The 19665-nt window shown below is 45.4% G+C and overlaps 2 protein-coding genes across 2 annotated transcripts in view; one reads left to right on the plus strand and one right to left on the minus strand.

Annotated features, from left to right (window-relative positions):
- Tmigd3 (transmembrane and immunoglobulin domain containing 3) overlaps positions 1 to 11025 on the plus strand; it is a 55021-nt gene extending 43996 nt beyond the window's left edge. The window contains exons 2-7 of the mRNA XM_021196693.1: positions 1688 to 1792; positions 4510 to 4851; positions 6493 to 6559; positions 7616 to 7716; positions 9017 to 9084; positions 10904 to 11025. Of these exons, the coding sequence (XP_021052352.1) occupies positions 1750 to 1792; positions 4510 to 4851; positions 6493 to 6559; positions 7616 to 7716; positions 9017 to 9084; positions 10904 to 10915 (633 nt within the window). The 5' untranslated portion in view covers positions 1688 to 1749 and the 3' untranslated portion in view covers positions 10916 to 11025. The remainder of the gene's footprint in view (positions 1 to 1687; positions 1793 to 4509; positions 4852 to 6492; positions 6560 to 7615; positions 7717 to 9016; positions 9085 to 10903) is intronic.
- A 1863-nt stretch (positions 11026 to 12888) lies between these two features.
- C4H1orf162 (chromosome 4 C1orf162 homolog) lies at positions 12889 to 19444 on the minus strand. The gene is made up of 6 exons (XM_021197059.1): positions 19335 to 19444; positions 15597 to 15644; positions 14846 to 14903; positions 14189 to 14283; positions 13881 to 13930; positions 12889 to 13611 (listed from the first exon to the last, which is right to left on the minus strand). The coding sequence occupies exons 2-6, from the start codon at positions 15631 to 15633 to the stop codon at positions 13453 to 13455; spliced, it is 399 nt and encodes a 132-aa protein (XP_021052718.1). The 5' UTR covers positions 15634 to 15644; positions 19335 to 19444; the 3' UTR covers positions 12889 to 13452.
- Positions 19445 to 19665: the final 221 nt, after the last annotated feature.

A 19665-nucleotide genomic window follows, 5' to 3' on the forward strand; every position in this document is an offset into this window, starting at 1 on the left:
ATAGGGGGCTTTGGGGATAGCATTTGAAGTGTAAATGAAGAAAATATCTAATAAAAATTTTTTTAAAAAAGAAGCAATTGTTTCTGCTAGCTTGTGGTTTGGTTTCCCACTGCACTGTGGGGTATTAAGAGGCTGTGCAAAATAAACTTGGGGGCTGCTTTGGTATTCATTAACAGCCTTCACAAATCTATCTCTTGTCTCTGCATCTTTTTTCTACCTTGCCTATAATCATCCTCACTTCCCTCTCAGAGCCTGTTGGAACTCGCGCCAGCAGGCCCCAACACACTCAGGCGTGAGTGATGAGGTGATGTTGGCAAGTTGTTTCCTTTTCACATGAGGCTCACCATTGCCTGCTTGAGTTCTCATAAAATGATGATCAACTTCTGCAAGGTAGTAGCACAAAGGATGGGGGTGGGAGTTTGTACTACCTTGGAAAGATACACATCACACTGCCAGATTTTGCTTATCATGTGGGCTGTCTTAGTTAGGGTTTTCATTGCTGGAAGGAGACACCATGACCAAGGCAACTCTTATAAAGGATAACCCTTTCCTCACCCCAGTTCCTTTTGGTCAGTGTTTGACCATAGCAACAGAGAGGCTAGCTAGAACAGACTGTGATGGTACCATTAACATACTTAAAACAAACAGCTAAGAGCATCGACTATCCAGGCACTGTAATGAATTCATAGGTTATCATTTGCTAATACACCTCATTCAGCCTTATTTAATATATAGAGTCTTCTTTCTAGTCTTTTTGTCTGCACATTTTGCCAGGGTCAGGGAGGATATATATATATAATCAATGAGGAGCAGATAATATAATGTAGGTAAAACCCTATCACAATGCAAGCTGCACATGCTGGATTCCTGTGAATTAGAGGAAGGTGCCCCCTTTCTCAAGAAAGGCTGCTATTGCACAATGCAGAAAAGCAATCTATATCTGGTCCTTGGAGGAAAGTACCAGCTAGCTCTAGGGTATAAGAAGGAGCATCCAGCTTAAACTTGTGAATTAAGGCGGCTCAAGAACTTACATTTTCATAGCTAGTGGTCAGAACATGTGCACCTATCAGGAATCAGGAGAAGCTGCAGGGGCTACTGCATGAAAAGATCTACTCAATGTGAAGTCCCAGCTCTATTCAGAAAAGCTTTCAAGAATCTGGAAGCTCCAGCCGTGGATGCTGACAGCTTCACTCATGTACTCTAGCTTGCAGGCACACATGCTTCTGACAGCCAGATACTCCACCTCTAACCCCACTCCCTAGGTCTTCAGTTTGGAACTTAAGTTACTTAAGGATTTCTTTGCTGGGATTCCTCCCATCTAAATAGAAACTGGAGCTCTAAGGATGATGGGGTGGAGGAACAAGAGGCACAGCCTCTTAACACAAGGCAAAAGAGGGAGGGTACAGTTGCTCACATGAACATATGCTGATGGTGGTATGACTCCTGAGTATAAAGTGTATATGTCAAGTGGGTTTAATCAAGGAGGGGGTTGGTTGGCTCTCAGATTTTCACACTTACTGCAAAAGATAACATTTTGTTCATGAGTGATAGCCCTCTGATAAGGTCCCCTTGCAGCCCACACAACCCAGATGGCTCTGCAGAGCAACACTGCTCAGAATAACTGGTGGTTTCTCCCTTTACGTAGGGTGAAGCCTCTTCAGTTCAATCACGTGTTTCCCTCAAGCAGATCCAGGGGTCCTGAGATCCTCGCTCTTATCATTCCATCTGAAGGCTCACTTCCTTCTCAGCATGGAGCTCCTCCTCCTCCTCCTCTCCTTGCCTCTCTTTTCCGGTAAGATGTTGGTGAGGAACACTTCTGCCCTCTAAACCACAACCTTCTGTGGCAGCGAGATCCTCCTCTCTACTCAAGCCCCAGCGTGGTGTAGTAGTTTAAAGCATATCAACAGTTGGAAGGGAGAATAAGAAGAAGTGAAAATATGTCATGTTTACAGGTCCTATTAAGAGGGCCTAGGTTCTTTCTTACCTCTGTTTTTTTTTTCTTTTTTTGTCTTTTTGTTGTTGTTGTTGTTTTCTTTTCTTTTCTTTTTTTCTTCTTTCTTACCTCTGATAAGGGAACCGTGGGAAACTTGAAAACTTTCACAAAAATTGGGGCTTTGCAGTTTTTTTTCCACTGTCCCCAATTCTCCCCCTCCCTCCTTTCTTCCCTTCCGTGTTTGGCCAGATATAGGCAGACATTCTTACCTCCTTTCTCCCCAAGCCTGACACCAAAGACGGTAGTCAGAAACTGGACTTGCCCCAAGCAGTTGTGCTCCCTTTAGACTTACTGCAGATCTCTGTGGGTCAGCATCCTTGCCTATGAACTGAGGACCACAAGATCTTCTTGTCTGATTGTGATGAGAAGAAGTTGACGCTTAGGATGTATATTTGATTTGTAGGAATGTGTTACCTCCTGTAAGACAGTGGAAGCAGCCTCTTGGTGGTGGTGGGGTAGGGTTCCCGCAACAGACACTTGGAAAGCTGAGAGTGGTGGGTTCTGTTGTCTTCTCTCTTGTCTTTTATCAGATATTTCCCAAGCCATAGTGAAGTTGGACGTTGCATGCATTACTTCCCCATTACAAAATATCCTGCTATGATAAAGATGCCTACACTGAAGCTGGGCAGTGGTGGTGCATACCTTTAATCATAGAACTCAGGAGGCCAGCCTGGTCAAAAGAGCGAGTTCCAGGACAGCCAGGATTACATAGAGAGATCCTATCTTGAAAACAAAAATAAACCAGGCAGTGGTGGCGCATGCCTTTTATCCCAGCACTTGGGAGGCAGAGGCAGGCAGATTTCTGAGTTCGAGGCCACCCTGGTCTACAGAGGGAGTTCCAGGACAGCCAGGGCTATACAGAGAAACCCTGTCTCGAAAAACCAAACCAAAACAAACAAAAACAAAAACAACAAAAAAGAAAACAAAAACAAAACCAACCAACCAAACCAAGAAAAAGATACCTACACTTGTCTTGTACGGCAAGTTACCAGGTCCTACAATCATGAATCCCTTTATTTTCAGTTCGCTACAGCTAGAACAAGCCTCCTAACCTTTCACTTCCTTTTAGTGGCTGCCAAGCTAGGGGCAGAGCTAAGGAGCACAGCGAACCTCAAGCTCTTCAAGGATCCTTATGTCCACATTCCACACATTCTCAGGCTCGGAGGAAAGACTTTCCCAAGGGTTTCTGGGAGCTAAGCAGGAGAATTAGGGCTATCTACACTCATGGAGGTCTGTCTTTTTCCTTTAGTCATTTTCTCTGTAAGCACCCACATAGAAACATCCAGAGATATGCTTGATTAATCCAGGCATCTCTAAATCCAATCAAACTGACATCAAGATTAACTATCACAAATATCTCCAAATAAAGGTTTCTTCAGCGACGGCGTCATTCTGGAGATTGTTTCTGGCTTGCAGACGGCTGTCATCTTGTGACTTCACATGGTTTTTGCCTCACGAGAATTTAAATAAGGACACCAGCCAAATTGGAATAAGTAGTAGGCTAGTGGGGTCTGGAGAGATGGCTCAGCAGGTAGCTTACACTGCAACTTCAGTTCCAGGAGATGTCCTTTTCTGACATCTGGATGCTAGGCATAGATATGGTGCACTTACATACATGCAGGAAAAGAACACTTATAAACATAAAGTATAACAAAATTTTTTAAAAAGTTTGAGCGCCACAGCAAAGATATAATTATTTCTTAAAGGCCTTGTTTCCAAATGCGGTCACAACACATTCTGTATAGCGATTAGGGTATCGACATATGAAGAACACACACGGCTTAACCAATTGTACTGACCGTTTATTTTATTTAATTAATTAATTTATTTATTTTTGTTTTTTGAGACAAGGTTTCTCTGTATAGCTCTGGCTGTCCTGGAACTCACTTTGTAGACCAGGGTGGCCTCGAACTCAGAAATCTGCCTGCCTCTGCCTCCCCAGTGCTGGGATTAAAGGCGTGCACCACCACGCCCGGCTTATACTGACCATTTGTAAGTGAACAAAATCCAAATTCCAATTATCTTATTGTCTTAGCCAGGGTTTCTATTCCTGCACAAACCTCATGACCAAGAACCAAATTGGGGAGGAAAGGGTTTATTCAGCTTATACTTCCAAACTGCTGTTCATCACTAAAGGAAGTCAGGCCTGGAACTCAGCAGGTCAGAAAGCAGGAGCTGATGCAGAGGCCATGGAGGGATGTTCTTTACTGGCTTGCTTCCCCTGGCTTGCTCATCCTGCTCTCTTATAGAACCCAAGACTACCAGCCCAGAGATGATCCCACCCGCATGGGGGCCTCCCCCTTTGATCACTAATTGAGAAAATGCCTTGCAGCCGGATCTCATGGAGGCATTTCCCCAACTGAAGCTTTCTCTGTGATAACTCCAGCTGTGTTAAGTTGACACAAAACTAGCCAGTACACTTATCTTCCAGGGTCCAGGAGAGATTTGGTATGTTTTCAAGAATAATGAACACCGTGTGTATGTGTGTGTGTGTGTGTGTGTGTATTTGTTCACAGATGCCATGGTCATGGATGAAAAGGTGAAATCAGGTGTTGAGCTGGACACAGCTTCTGCAGTCTGTAACTATGATGCCCACTACAAGGACCACACCAAGTACTGGTGCCGTGGCTACTTCAGGGACTCGTGCAACATTATTGCCTTCGCCCCTAATAGTACCAACCGTGTGGCCCTGAAGGACACAGGAAACCAACTCATCATCACTGTATCCTGCCTGGTCAAGGAGGACACAGGCTGGTACTGGTGTGGTATCCAGCGGGACTTGGCCAGAGATGACATGGATTTTACACAGCTGATTGTGACTGATAATAGAGAAGACCAGGCCAATGGCTTTTCATCTGGTAAAGAGACTGGCAAGAGATCTTTGAAGGGTAATGGGTGTTTGTTGAGGTAGTAAAGGATTCAGGTCTGGTGGTGTACACCTTTAATCCCAATTCTTGGAAGGCTGTGGCAGGTGAATCTCTGGGTGTTCAAGGCCAGCATGGTCTACTTAAGTGAGTTCCAAGCCATCCAGAGCTATAATATGAAACCTTGTATCAAAACAAAACTGAAATCAAAACCACACAAAAACCAAAACAAACAACAAAAAACTCACTGAAGGAAGTGGCTACTAACTCAAGCTTCTCTCGTATTCGAGGTACCTGCTAGCCTGATCCCACTAAGCACAATGGAGCTGGGGTTTAGATATTTTTTTGTATGGAAGAAAAATGTATAAGTGCTAGGTATGCTTATAAGTTCCTTTTCCTCACAACATCTTGACTTAGACCTTGGAAGAGGCTAGACAGTCTCAAATAGCTGATATCTTTGCACTAATGGTCAAGGCTTTGAGGCTGTCTTGAAGGCTCAGCCTTGTAGGTCTAGAACCTTAGAGATGGCTCTTTTAGAAGTGAGGTTGCAAAAAAGATACTCAGGTTTCTTCTAACTGTGCAGCTTAAAGAATTTAATAATTTAATAATTAATATAAATTAAATATTGTGGTCAAATTTGCCAGCACCCACTTTCACTAAGGTGAAATGTAGTTAACACTTGGAGGCTACTGGGAGGGACTGGAACCAGAGGGTCAAGTCTTGGTAAGTCAAGTAACTATGACTTTTAGCTGGAGCTAACTCTTGGGATCTCCCAATGTTCATAGGTGCCTTACTTCTCTGCCATCTGTAAGCACCCATCTCTCAGGCAGAGAGCTCTGGAAGACACCCCAACTGTTCTCTCATTGCTCCTATTTTGAGAAGCAATGGTCTTTCCTATCACTTTCTGGAGCCCTGTGGCAGTAGGAAAACACACGGGAAGGACTGGTGAGAAGCCATATACCCACCCCACCTCTCCAGTTCCTGTGCTGGGAAGAATCTTACTCACATTTAATCTACCAGTAACTGATTCAGCAAGTGACCCACTGAGGGGGGTAACATCCACGCTGGCTGTGTTTCCACTTCATGCATATCTGCTTTTAATAGCATTTCTTGAGGTTTAGGCTCAGGAAGAGAGGAATCTTATCAAACCCTGATAAACCTGTTAAAGAGACACAAGAGTAGGCTGTGTTGGTGTCCCCTATGAGCTGCTATCAGGAGCTATGTCACTCACTGGTTTATCCACTTCCTAAAGATGACACTGTCTATTTGATACGTCAAACTTTTTTCTCTTGGGAATGGATCTAGCCTGGGACTCGAACCACGAACAGCTTTTAGCCTGCACAAGGCCTGTGTGCAAATCTGGGGAAAGTTTCCCTTCCTCTGGGTGCAGAGGACCCAGTAGAGGGTGCATATCAAGTGCACTGTGGGTTGGATTTCAGCCCCTACTTCTTACTCCAGCCTTGTCCCCTGTCCATGGCATGTTCATGCCAGTTAATGCTGTCACTGTTTTACACAAAAAGCCAAGAAGGCACTTATTCTCTGGAGAGCAAAAGGAAGACAGGTGGGGGATGCAGCTGGAAGCAAAGGAAGGGCCCTGGAATGGGCTTCATTATCAACACTTTCTTTCTGATTCAGACCCTTCAGGCAACAGGACCCGGGGCTGTAGGGCTTCCAAAGCTGTCCAAAAGGCAGAGGGCTCCCGGTGAGTCGAGATCTGAGGAGATGATTGGGTCGGGGGTGTGGATGGGGTGAACCACAATGTAATGTAATGACTGGGTTACAACTTTTACTTTGTAGTGTTTCTCTGCCTAAATAACCTTCATTGTAATGGTTTGGTTTCTTTAAAAAGACTTTGTTTGTTTGTTTGTTTGAAAGTAGCAGAAAATAGCCTCTAGTTAGCTTATAAATAGGGGACATGGTCCTAAAGAAAGAGAGAGCTGTCTGAAATGCAGACAGGGATGCAGGCACCAGGAACTCATCAGGACTTTATCTTCATCTCTATTCTATTCTTTTAAAAGAGTTTGATTCATTTTTATTTTATGTGTATGATTTTTTTGCATATGTGTGTGTGTGTGTGTGTGTGTGTGTGATACATATGTACATACATACGTACATTTCTGCTGGTGCCTGTGAAGCCAAGAAAAGGAGTTTGATCCTCTGGAACTGGAAGTAAAGATAGTTATGAGCTGCCATGTGACTGAACCCGGTCCTCTGTAAGAGCAGCAAGTGCTCTTCTGAGACATCTCTCTTTTGTTTTGTTTTGAGACAGGATCTGAAAAAGTTTCCTCCCATTTTCCTATGTTGCTGACCTTTGACCTTAAACTTTTGATGCCTCTGCTTCCTCCTCCTGAGAAATGGAATTACTGGTGTGTGCTACCACACCCAGCTCACAAACACTCTACCAACTGAACTATCCCCCCCAGCTTATATTTCTTCTCTTTCTCTTTCCCTCTCCCTCTCTCTTCCTCCCCACTCTTCCTTTCTCGCTTTCCTTTCTTTTTGCCATAGCAGGTGACACCCATGTATAGTTCCTCATTATTTCTCCCCCATTCAGAGGAATGGCCAAAGACTGTGGTTTTCTACTCCTTTACCCTCTGGGGAAGGACTCACTGGCCCAGCTTGGTCAAATGCCCATCAGATCCAAAGAACAAGGTCATTCTTCCAGAATGGAGTTGTCAGGAGCGACCGGGGCTGGGCTGAGAAGAAAACCAAAAGGTCTCCTTCCAAGGGACCTGATATTTGATGTGGTTTCTTCTAGAATGTCCATTCTGATCATTTGTATACTGATCACCAGTTTGGGGATCATCTTTATAATCAGTCATCTGTCCAGAGGAAGGCGAAGTCCAAGAAATAGAGGAGGTAAATAGTCTGGGGGTGGGGGTGAGGGGCATCTAGAGTTCTGTGGGGCAGTGGGTGTGGGAGAATAAAGGGAATGGGAGAGAACCCGCATCCCACCAGAGTTCTGGGCAGGCAGACATAGAGGACTGCTTCACACTCTCCACACAGCCCTGGGTGGATGTCTGGCTGTGTGAAGTCATGGACCCCAGATCTGTGGGGAGTGGACGGGGGACAGTCCAAGGTCTCTAGGCCTTACAGAGGCCAGAGATAACAGTTTCTCAATCACGGATATCCCAGACATCACTGGACACCGTGGAAGAGCTGAGAACAAAGTGGGGCAGCTTGGTCATCCCCAGACCAAAGAGGAGAGGGCAGGGAGAGAGGGGGTGCTAGGTGGTTCCCATGCAGGGAGAGTCTTTGGTCCGGTCCATGGTTGGAGCACAGGAAGGCCTTCGGTGGGAGATTAGACATTACTCTTTAGGGGAAAGCCTATTCCATTGCTCAAGCGTGACAGGCCTTGATGAACAGAGATGGTCTACAGTTTTAGAGCTTTATTGTAGAAAGAAAAAGAGAAAGAGAGAAGGTAGAAAGAGGGAGACTGACCATGGCCACATGGAGAGAAGGGGGGAAGGGAGGGAGAGAAGGAGAGCTAGAGATGAGAGTAAAAGTGAGAGCTTAAGAGAGAGAAAGGAGGGGCCAAGCAGCACCATTTATATTGGGCTGGGCTATCTTGCAGTTGCAGGGTAGCTGTGGGGAGGAGCATACCTGGCTATAGTCAGGTAACTGTGGGGGTGGAGTCTAGACAGAATGCCAGGAACTTGGGATGTTGTCTGTGTGACTTATAGTCACAGGATTGTGGAGTTGGGGGCTCTGTGGTGTCAGGCACCTGTCTCTGGGAAGATGGCTCACTGCTCCTCTTATTGCCTAGTCACATAGGTACCAAGGCAGCTAGTCAGCCCACAGGTTGAGGAGGATGTATTATGAGAGGTGGTGGAAGAAGCATGGTAGTCTTAAGTAGAGTAGATGCAGACAGGGAAGAAGGAAACAGAAGTTAACTGTATGTAGGTTCCATATCTGTAGGGCTACCTGCCTCCCCAGCACACAAACTTTGGATAGTAGCCTGATATTCTCACTGCCTGTTTGAAACATTGTATTCACCTGTAGGGATAAAGGCAAGGCTTTGTCAAATGATGAAGCTACCACAACCACCACCAACTGAGCCAGAATGTGTGGAAAGGTCTTCTTGCCATGGGGTCTGTGTGGGACACGTGGGCCCGGGATCTCATTCCTTAGCTTTGTGTCTCTGTTTTCCCTTGGGTAGTTACTGGCAAAAGCGTCGATAGCAACCCACAAGCAAGCCAAGGTCTGTCTATGGTCTCCATATCTTTGGTAAGTTCCATCCTTAATTCTCCTGCATTCTCAGCCCCAGCAGAACCCTGTCTTTCGCTCTCCCCTTTGAGAGAGGCCCTACCATCTGGAAAGTTCTCTAGGTCACCATGTGGTGAGTTCACCATTCTGCTAAGCTCGGAAAGCATTTGCAGAACTGAAAGAATACCACAAGCACACCTCTGTTTAGCCAAAGCAATGCTCTTTGCAAACACTTTGGACAATGAAGAGGCTATAGGCATAATTACAAAGTGGAATCTAATCACTCTGGGTTTGGAAACATAGAACACCATTTCAGAAAAATAATGATTACAATAAAACAAACAAACACCTCAAAACAGAAACCCACCACCATCACCAAATCCCAGTAGCATTCTAATGACGAAAGACCTATTAATGACACACACAACGGGCCAGTGCCTGAAGGAGCCAAGCTGTGAAGATAAGGCCACAAGGCCTCAGGCTGCTCCTGTGAGATTTGGGTCTCGTGCAGACGAGAGCAAGCTCTGTAAGAAGGGAAGGGAAAGGCTCCCACAGCTACCTTGCCTTTTTGCCATCTAGAAGCTTTGGGATCAGTGGAGGTGAGGGATATGCAGAAAGCAGTGGCCTTCAGGACTTGTCTGGTTCTGTCCCCTGTAGGATACAATTGTAGTTTGTATTTCTTTCAGAAACTTTTCATTGATTCTTTAAGATATGACCCTGGGCAGCATTTCTCTTTTCCAAGCTAGTTTTTCTCGCTACGTTAAAAACTCTGTTCCTATACTCTTCTGAGTTTTCTATCCATCCGTCCACTCATGACCCATCCACTCCACTCATACACCCTTCATTTTGCAAACTAGGAACATGCTAGTTGCCGAGGTTACAAAGACAAACAAAATAGATAGCATCTGTCTTCATGGAGCGTATGATGTAAAAGGGGAAAACAGCTGAGTGGCTGTGGTACGCCCAGAAACCCAGGCAGAAGCATCTCAAGTCTGAGGCCAGCTTGGACTACACAGTGAGTTCTAGACTTGCTTAGACTACAGAGTGAGACTCAGTCTCATACGTAAACAAGAAAGTGTTGGGGTGGAGGAGGACAAGCAACCAGGCAAGCACACGTGTAAGCTTGTCAACTAGAATAAGCGAAGGAGGAGGTGTGATGCTATAAATGATGGGACAATAGAATCCAGTGCTGTTCTCTTTAGCAAGAAAACAGCAACCTGTTTTAGCCACGGCCTGTTCCCTCATCCTTGGGCAAACTTAGGAGCCTGAACTAAAGTCCCTTCTAGTTTTGTTATTCTTGGCCCCTGAAGTCCAGATACATTTATACCATCAAAATTCAGTGAGAGGGGAGCAAGCCCTAGGTACCAAGCTTTTCTACAGCTGACTGAGAAGTCTCAAAGGGATGACATCACACTCCAGCCCTGAAAACGAGCATTGGTGGTTTCAGGGCCAGTAAGATGGCTCAGTAGCTAGAGGTGCCTGCCACCAATCCTCAGTACTCCGATGTCAGAGAGAACCTAGTTGTCCTCTGACTTCCACGTGTGTGTTATGGTATACACACCACAGCACTTGTGTGTCCACTTGGGTATTTTGTTCCTGGGAAGCCCGGCGGGAATGGTGCCAAGAATGGTTCTCTCACCATTCCCTGCCTTTTGCCATCTAGAAGCTCTGGGAATGCTTAGGTTTGCTTGAAAAAAAATTCCTGAGTATGGGAATGTAATCTTCAATTTAGAAGAGAGAAGAATAGGCTCAGAAAAGTGAAGCTTGTGGCTTTTTGCTGATAAACACTCAGACAAGAGCCCTCAACTCAGTTTTCCTTTTCTGTTTCCCAACAACATAGGCAAGGATTTGAAGTTCCTTCCATGTGTCCCGACTCAAGGAAATGGCTCGAACTGAACACATGTGGCTGAAGATTTCTCTCACTTAGCTCCTAAATAAAGTAATGCCATTACAGTAGAATATCCATGACGACTGGTCTGCATCTCTGAGACTGACTCTGACCTTTTAGGATTTCTAGTGGACTCTGTGACCTTGCAGTAATCTTTTGTGGCAAATGGCAGCAGCGAGACTCAGAAGGGCTTTGATAGAGCACACCAAGCAAGGCTGCCATTGAATAATCTCTCATACATTAGATTAGCTACAGTGAAAAAGCGGTTACAGAATCTGGGACAAAGGGAAATAACTTATTTATTTATTTTATTTATCAGCCAATAAATATCTGAATACTGTTGAAAAGTCCCACAGGGATGACTGACTTCTCCTAGGCTGTCATTGATTGGAAAGTATTTATTGAAACATTCCTAAAAAGCATAATATTCCAATGCATTTCTGAATTGGTATCAAATGTTTTATCCAAAAATAGAAGTTCGATGGAGTCTGTGGTTCTCATATTCTCTTAGTGAAAAGACTCTGAACCCCAGAGAACATTCCTAATGGATAACTGTCACCAGAGAAAGTGGGTGCTGGTTTTGACCAATGAGTAGCCAAGGGGTGACAGGTGACAAGTGTTTTCCAATCAGGAAGCACAAGGCAAGAATGAGGCATCCCCTGTGGTAGCAAGCAGGATTACCACTATTGCAAGTACTCCCCTGCAAGCTGGCCATCTTCCTGTATGGCACCCCTCCTGTTTCGTCACTGCCTTTGCTGCCCTCCTAAGGCCCCTGCTACCCTGTGGGGAAAGGGCACATCATGTGTGTGCTCGGACGTGTAGAAGCTAGAGGACAACCTCAGATGTCATTCTTCAGGAGCTGTCCACTTTATATGAGACGGGTTTCTCGTTGGCCTGGAGCTTGCTGATTAAGCTGGCTAGCTGAACAATGAGAGCTGGGGGTCCTCCTGCCTCCACCGCTCCAGCGCTATGAATGCAATCATGTATGTGCCACTGGGCCCCACATCTTCCCATGGATCCTGGGGATCGAAGTCAGGTTTTCGTTCTTGCAAGGAGAGCCTTTCACTGACGGAGGCATTTTCTTAGTCCCAGAAGCACACAATTTGATATGCCCAACCTCAGCCTCCAGAATCCTCCAGTGCCCCCCATGCCCTGTCTGAACAGGGTTGGAGTCAGATTGGGTGTTGATCGGATTCAATATGTATCTTGTCAGATTAGATCAGGGCTCTTGAAATGTCTTTGATGAGCACAGTTCAGGCTCTGCCCCAACTCTTTTCTATAGGGAGGGGACTCCAAGCCCCTTATCAGTCTGAGGGAAAGGGCAAGGGTCTAGATGTCATACTTGCATGCTTCCTTGTAGTCTTTCTCCTTCTTTGAGTCACAAACGCCCCACCCCCGCCCCCAAAGCGTTCCCCCTCTGCTCCTGACCAGTCTCAGGGGTCATGTATTGAATTTATACATAGTCAACTTACCAGGGACTATATTCTTGGAGAAAACTGGCCATTTCCAAGCATCTAATAATTGCTAATAATTCTTCAGCTAGTGGTCAGACTGTGTGCCCATCTCATCTCTCCATGCCTGGGCTTGCACAGGTCTTAATGATGCCACAGTAGCTATGTATTCTTGTGTGTGTGTATTTATTAATTATTTGTGTGTATGTGCTTGTGCACTAGGTTATGCACACACACCACAGAGTAAAGCTGTCAGAGGACAACATTCAGGAGTCAGCTCTCTCCTTCCACCACGTGAGTCTCAGGACTAAACTCGGGCTGTCAGGATTGGTAGCAAATGTCCTTATCTACTTATTCGGCCCTCAGGCTTATTTTATAAATGTTTTCTTCTTGCTTAATACTTACATTTTAGAGAAAGCCTGCCTAATTAAAAAGAATCTTGCTGATCTTTTCATGGGACAGTCTATATGATTGCCCACTTGTTTTGGGGAATAAATGAACATGTTTAATATCTACTTTTGGCTCTCAAACAAAGTTTGTCACACATATCTCAGAGAATGCCATACAAAGGAGATAGAAATACACATTTTAGTAGTGTTTTATACCATACAGACTTTGTGTTGGCTTAGAATTCTGGTCTTAATTTCTGGAGAATATGAAGGGACCAGCCTTGGAGGAGGGTCTGCCATTATTTGAAAATCTTCACCTGTTCATTAGGGTTGGCTCCTCCCTGGTTATCATCAGTTCATTTCTTTATCTTGAGCTCTATCCCCCCTTTGGAAAGGTTGAGGGATGTCGTCACTCAAGGGGCTGCAACCGCCAGATGGAGTGAAAGCACCAGCCACCTTTCCTCTGGTAGTGAATGTCACTAACCACTGGTTCTTATGACTGATGACAATTGCATTAGATCAAGCCTAAACCACCCCAACTGCAGCTTTACATAGAGTGTGGTCCCGTTCCAGATTTGTGGAAAACAACAAAAGCAAACATATGAAACAAAACCAGAAAGCAACTTGTCGAAGGAGCTGAGCTGAGGTCCTATATTCTGCCTCATGGGAGAGGCAGATCTGGGTCTGTCACTTTAATCTGAGAATAAACAGTGGGCTCCAAGCCGGAGGAGTAGTTTCTAGTCAAGCCATTGCTGTTTTCTTCTGAGGGCTTGAAAGTCATGCTGGCATACGTGAGTGACTCCTTTGATATAGATGACAGCTTTTGAGGAGAAAGAGGAGAAACAAGTGAAGCAAAAGGTGTCTCTTTAAAAGTGACCCAGAAACTTTGAAAAGTGGGGACCCAAAGAGAGCAGAAGAACTCATAAAAGAACTACTTGCCCAGAGTCCAGAAAGTGATGCCAACATTCCAGTCCACAATGCAGGATAGAGAGGAGACAGAATAAACTAACTCCCCCTAAATAATTTAGTGTACCACCTTCATCACACGCAATCCCCCTCTCGCACCCCTAAAACAACACATGGTCTTACTTTAGTGGGAGGCTCTGAGGGAGGGTCCTGGGTCTGGGCACTGGAGTAACCTGCAGCAAACAAGGAAGAAGAGAGTTGTCCTTTCACTATGGGGTCTGGATTAAGTGGGGAGCCTCTCACTTTAGGTGAAGGTTAGTGGGCAGGGGTGTGGGAGTGTGAAGAGCAGCAAGGAGGAACAGGGAAGGGCCTCTGAGGTGGCTCTGCAAAGAGAGTGGGCCCAGCTCGCTCCCTCCTCTTCCCCAGTGCTCACTGCTCACATCGCTCTCAGCGACAGCAGAAGACTCGCAAGACTCGCAGAGACCACTCACATTTTCTGCAGCTCTTGACAACAAGGAAGATAAGGGCCACAATGAGCAGTGTCAGCAGAACCCCGGCAAAAAAGGCCAAGATGACGTGTTCCTTTCTGTTTTAGCAGAAACAAAGGGAGTAGATGACCTGCTAGCAGAGGGCCCCTTGAAGCCTTTCCGGAAAGCCAGGCTTAGCTTTCTTATGTAGGCTCTAAACGTGGGCTGGAGGACTTGCTCCCGCCCACTGCTGGAGAAGAGACATTTTGCTTTTGGGGTCCACAGTCACGAGACTTTCTCCCAACCCCTCCCCCAACACTCCACACCCCAGCATTGTGGAGTGTGGAGTGAGGCTCTCTCAAATCTTGGGCAACGCTGAGTTCATACTGTTTGTAACCCAGCACTTGGGAAGCCGAGGCAGGAAGATTGTGGCAGTTTAGAGGCCAGCCTGGGCTACGCTGTGAGACATGCTCAATTCCCCTCCCCTGCCCTGCCAACAGAACTATACTCCTAAGATCAAACACTGAGTTCTTTCACTGTTCCTGACCTCTTCTCCCACTCATTTTGCCCTTCCCAAGGCCCTGAGACAAAATGGTCAATTAAAACAAACAAACAAACAAACAAACAAAAAATCCAATGGACTGGAAATGCCAAAAGGACCGGATAAATGTGTTCCTTTACTTGGGGTTGAAGAAATAGGGTGTAGAGCTGGTCACTGGGGCTGGCGTGGAGAATGTGCCTGCAGAGAACATGGAAGGTATCAGTTTTTGGGGGGGATCAGTGTCCTCTGCCCTACTCCTGCCGTCCCTCTAGGATAAGACCCCAAGCACTACCCATGGGAACTTGCAAGCTGGCTACAGCTCTGCAGAGGGGAGAACAGTGAGTCTTTTTTGCCGATGCTGGGTAAGTGACCCCAGGACTTTTTGCATGCCAGGTGAAACCCTCTACCACTGAGCTACACACCACCGTCTGAGTGAGAACTTTAAATTGAGAAGTAGAGCTGTCCTTGAAATGGTTTACAAAGTAAAGGAGCAGAGGTATAGTGGGAAGCCCTGGGGAGATGTGGTTCAGCAGGTACTTCCCTAGTTTCTTGTGACTGCCAGTGGGTATGAGTGTGTGTGTGTGTGTGTGTGTGTGTGTGCTCATGCATGTGTTTTCTAGTGTCTAACCCACAGGGCGAGAAACAAGAAGAAACATGAACTAGATTTTCATAAACCACCAGGTAATCTACTCAGTCTGGAGGACAGGTCAGGTCTGATTCCTTTTTGCCTCCTCCTTGGTGGGCACTGGCTTCTGCAGTGTGGTGCACTTGAATTCGTCGAGCTCAGCAACACTCTGGCCAACACTGCTCCCCGCAGGGTTTGCAACACAACTCCTCCTTTTACTAATTCACTGTAAGCACCCAGGGAAATGATGTCTGTCCCAAACTCACTGATTCTGGATTTAGGTGTGGAGGAAGTAGATCCCATGTTGTCTTCTCCTGAGAATAAAACAGGTACGCTTTAGTTTGGTCTGGAGGCTGGGCGTGGCAGTGCATTCAGTGGTGAGTAGTTCAGAATGGGTTAATCCCTCTATGGAGGTGCAATGGTGTCTCGTTGGTACTTTGTTCACCTGGACACATTCAATGACCAGAGAAGTTACATCGGAAGCCTTTTTAGTCTAGCATTTACTCTGTGCTTTGAGATAATCAGCAACTGGGTGTGGTCACAAGTGTCTCTAATCCCAGGCTCTGGGGAGGTAGGAGGACCAAGAGTTCAAGGTCAACCTCAACTATGTAGTAAATTCCAAGTTAGTCTCAGTTACATGAGACACTATCACAAACAAAACAAATAAAAAATAAGGGGCTGGAGAGATGATGAATCTGTGGTTAGTAGCGCTTGGTGCTCTTCTAGAGGACCAGGGTTCAGGTGCCAGCATGGCGATTCACAGCTATCTATAAGTCCAGTTGCAGGGTATCTGACACCATCTTCTCTCCAGCACCAGTATTACATGCACATATATTCAGGCAGGCAAACACTCAGGCACATTAGTAAAAAGCAAGAAAAAAAAAAAAAGAACAAAATCAAGAAAACTACTAGCTATTAGGTTACATAGCTAGTCTCTTCCCCCCGCTCTCTCACTCACTGATTCAATCACTCAAAAACATAAAGCAAAAATCTAGCACGTTGGGGGCCACCAGCACAGTACACGTGTGTGGCTTTGGCACACCTGGTGACTTCTCTGTTGTAACCCATAAAGACATATAGTGCTTCTTTAAAGTAACATCTTTGAGATACGCGGTGGCTTTTCAGACACATATGCGTGTCACTCAACAGGTATTGCTGAAATGAATGCAAAGATGAGGTAGGTGGAGAGCTGACTCAGTGCTTCAGAGTCCTTGCTGCTCTTCCGGGAATCCCAGCTCCTACACGGCAGCTCACAACAGCCACCTGTTAACTCCCATCCCAGGGGATTAGACTCCATTTTCTGGTCTTGCTGGGCACCAGACAAGCATGTGGTGCTCAGATTACAACCAGGCAACTGTAAAGCATCTAAAGTCAGGAAAGTAGCCTTACCTGGACTCCCAGAACACACTGCTAGCTGTGTGGGCTCCATTTAGCCCCACACCGTGTGCTTTATTAAAGCTCCCTGAAATACTGCTCCCCATTCAAGGCCAGACCTCTCACCTGCCCAGCATGTTATGCTCACTCTTGCATACTTCTAAAACCCTTGTAGAACACTCTTAGTGGCAATAGGCCTTTCTGAGCCTCCTCGCCATGTTTGTGGGAGATACTTTGTAAGATGCTGTGCCGATGTCAAAGACCAATGAGAGCCTCAACCCCTGCGCAGTACAGATCGTGGTTTTTCTTTTTTGTTTGGGTTTTTCGAGACAGGGTTTTTCTGTGTAGCCCTGGCTGTCCTGGAACTCACTCTCTAGACCAGGCTGGCCTCCGAACTCAGAAATCCACCTGCCTCTGCCTCCCAAGTGCTGGGATTAAAGGCGTGCGCCACCACGCCCGGCTGTGGTTTTTCTTACACATGCCATACCTGGGACGTTTATTTTAGAAAGTAGCACAAGGTGAGGATTGGCTTCAAAACTAAAATAAAATGGAGTAATCCCATCGATATGCCGTGATGATAAGAGGTCTTCAACACATAGGACTGTTTATTTCTGGAAGTTCTCTACATTTTCAAATAACAGATGGCCAGGAAGAACTGAAACCGGCGAGCAGACCCGTGTGAAAGCAAACCGCCAGGTTCAGACCGACCAGACTGACTCTCTCTTCTACTTTTCTTAAAAAGATTTATTTATTTTACGTGCATCAGTGTTTTGTCTCTATGCATGTCTCTGTGAGGGTATTAGATCCTCTAGAACTGGAGCTACAGATAGTTGTGAGCTGCCATGTGGGTGCTGGGAATTGAACCCGGGTCCTCTGGAAGAGGAGCCAGTGCTCCTAAGCAAAGAGCCATCTCTCGAGCCCTGACACTGAACTCTCTTAATCAGTTCCAAGCGAATACAAATGTTTCCAATGTTTTAAATGACTAACGAGGAGACAGGCACTTTCATGTGTAAAGTTTCAGCTACAGCCCCAGTTACTTTTTGGTGGCCACAACTTTAATTCATATTTAGGCAAACCCATCATTAAAAAAACATTGGGGCTCTCCAAATCCTCTGAGTCTGAAGGCAATTTACTTAAGACAGAAAAATGCCATAAGTGGCTCACATGTTTTAACCAGTCAGCTTTTATAAGTGAATATGCCTATCCTTAGATATGGGGGGAGAGGTTAAGAAGGATGCCTGTCCCCAAGTTTCATTAAAGCAAGGCAGCAGTATACCGTAGCTCACCATTCAGCATTTTTGTATCTGCCACTGTCAGATCAAAAGGAAAGTGCTGACAAGAAAATTTGGCGGGAAGTCTGAACTGTGAGAACAGGAAGACCATGGTCCATGCAGAATTAACAGGGGATAACAATTTTTCTATCACTTTTTGGTTCCTTTTGAAACTCATGTTGGCCATGTGGGGTGGTGCATGCTTTTAATCCCAGCACATAGGAAAGTGATGTCTGTGGATTTGAGATCAGCTTGGTCTACACAGTGAATTCTAGGCTAGGCGAGTCACAATGAATAGGGAGAACCTGTCTCAAAATAAAATAAAATAAAATAATCAATGGTATTCATTGTAGAACACCATAAAATATTAGCATATTTTGTTGTATTTTATCATAGTATACATTTATATGTTCTATAAGATAGAAAGTATTGAAATGTATTCTTCCCAAGGAGTATGAATTTCTACTAGACCTTACATTTAGAGCTATTGATACCTCTGCTTTTGCAGGAGTGGTTCTATATAAAGAAGCAACTCAAGGAAATATTAGCACACAAAAAAATCCTAGGCCACCCTACTGTGACAGACTAAGTCGTATGACAACACCACAGAGAAACTGCTACTTACAAATCCAGGTGACAAAACCCAACAAACATATTTACCTTCAAAACCAACAATCTAGTCAGGTATGGTGGCACTCACTGGAGAGGCTGAGGCAGGAGAATTGCCATTCGGTCAAGTCTAGCCTGGATTACACAGGATCTGTCTAAAAAATTCAAAGGGAGCCTGGCATGGTGCTTTTACATCTCTAGTTCCACAAGTTGGCAGAGGCAGGCCGATCTCTTAAAATTTCAGGAGAGCCCGAGTTCCAGGCCAGGCAGGGGTACATAGTGAGACCCTGTCTACAGAGAATCAAACCAAACCAAACCAAACCAAACCAAACCAAACCAAACCAAACCAAACCAAACCAAACCAAGCAAAATAAGGGCAAGAGGTGGCTCAGCAGGGAAAGGGACATACCCCACAACTCTGGAAAGCTGACTCTCCTAGGTCCCATGCAAAGGTGGAAGAAAAGAACTGACTTGAAAGTTGGTTTTGATATGTACACAACACCACACATACACACACACCTTTTAATCCCAAAAGAGAATAACAGTAATCCAAGCATTTGTCAGAAGCAGAAAGGGCTGTTTGCAGTTTGATCTGGCATGAGACTCACTCCACACTGCGAGGCCTGTGCTACATAGCCATTCCAATGGAACCCTTCCCCCACTCAAAGAAAAACATCAGAAGCCACTAAACAAATAATTAAAATGTCCTTTGATGGGCAATTATTTAGTCCGGATTAGAAGGGTCTTTACCTTTCCAGAAAGACTCCAGTCATAAGAAGCAGCTGTGAGACTGAGCATTTGACTTTTCTGTTCCTAGTCTTGGTTTTCAGAAATGATGAAACAAAGTTTACTCCCACTGCCACCGTCACCCTCAAGCTGTGTCGCAAAGATATGTTTAAGCTCCAAGGCACAGACTTCCTCTTTGAGGCCAATGGTATTTTTCTTTCCTTTCCCTCATTTCCTTCTCTTTAGATTGGCTCTCTTCTCACAGAGACTAGGCTGGTCTCCCCTGCTGTGGATGATCTTGCCTTTCTGATCCTCATGAATACTAGGATCATAGCCTGAACCACCATGCCTGGTT

Source organism: Mus pahari, chromosome 4 (genome assembly GCF_900095145.1).
Source record: "Mus pahari chromosome 4, PAHARI_EIJ_v1.1, whole genome shotgun sequence".
NCBI lineage: Eukaryota > Metazoa > Chordata > Mammalia > Rodentia > Muridae > Mus > Mus pahari.

What these genes read in the sequence shown, in the direction of transcription:
- C4H1orf162 (XM_021197059.1), bottom strand. Translation starts at nt 15,633, where the DNA reads ATGGGATCTACTTCCTCCACACCTAAATCCAGAATCA. An exon ending in CACACCTAAATCCAGAATCA is followed by an intron (nt 14,904 to 15,596) that starts GTGAGTTTGGGA and finishes TGTTCTCTGCAG; the next exon opens with GCACATTCTCCACGCCAGCC. An exon ending in CCTCAGAGCCTCCCACTAAA is followed by an intron (nt 13,612 to 13,880) that starts GTAAGACCATGT and finishes TCTCCTCAAAAG; the next exon opens with CTGTCATCTATATCAAAGGA.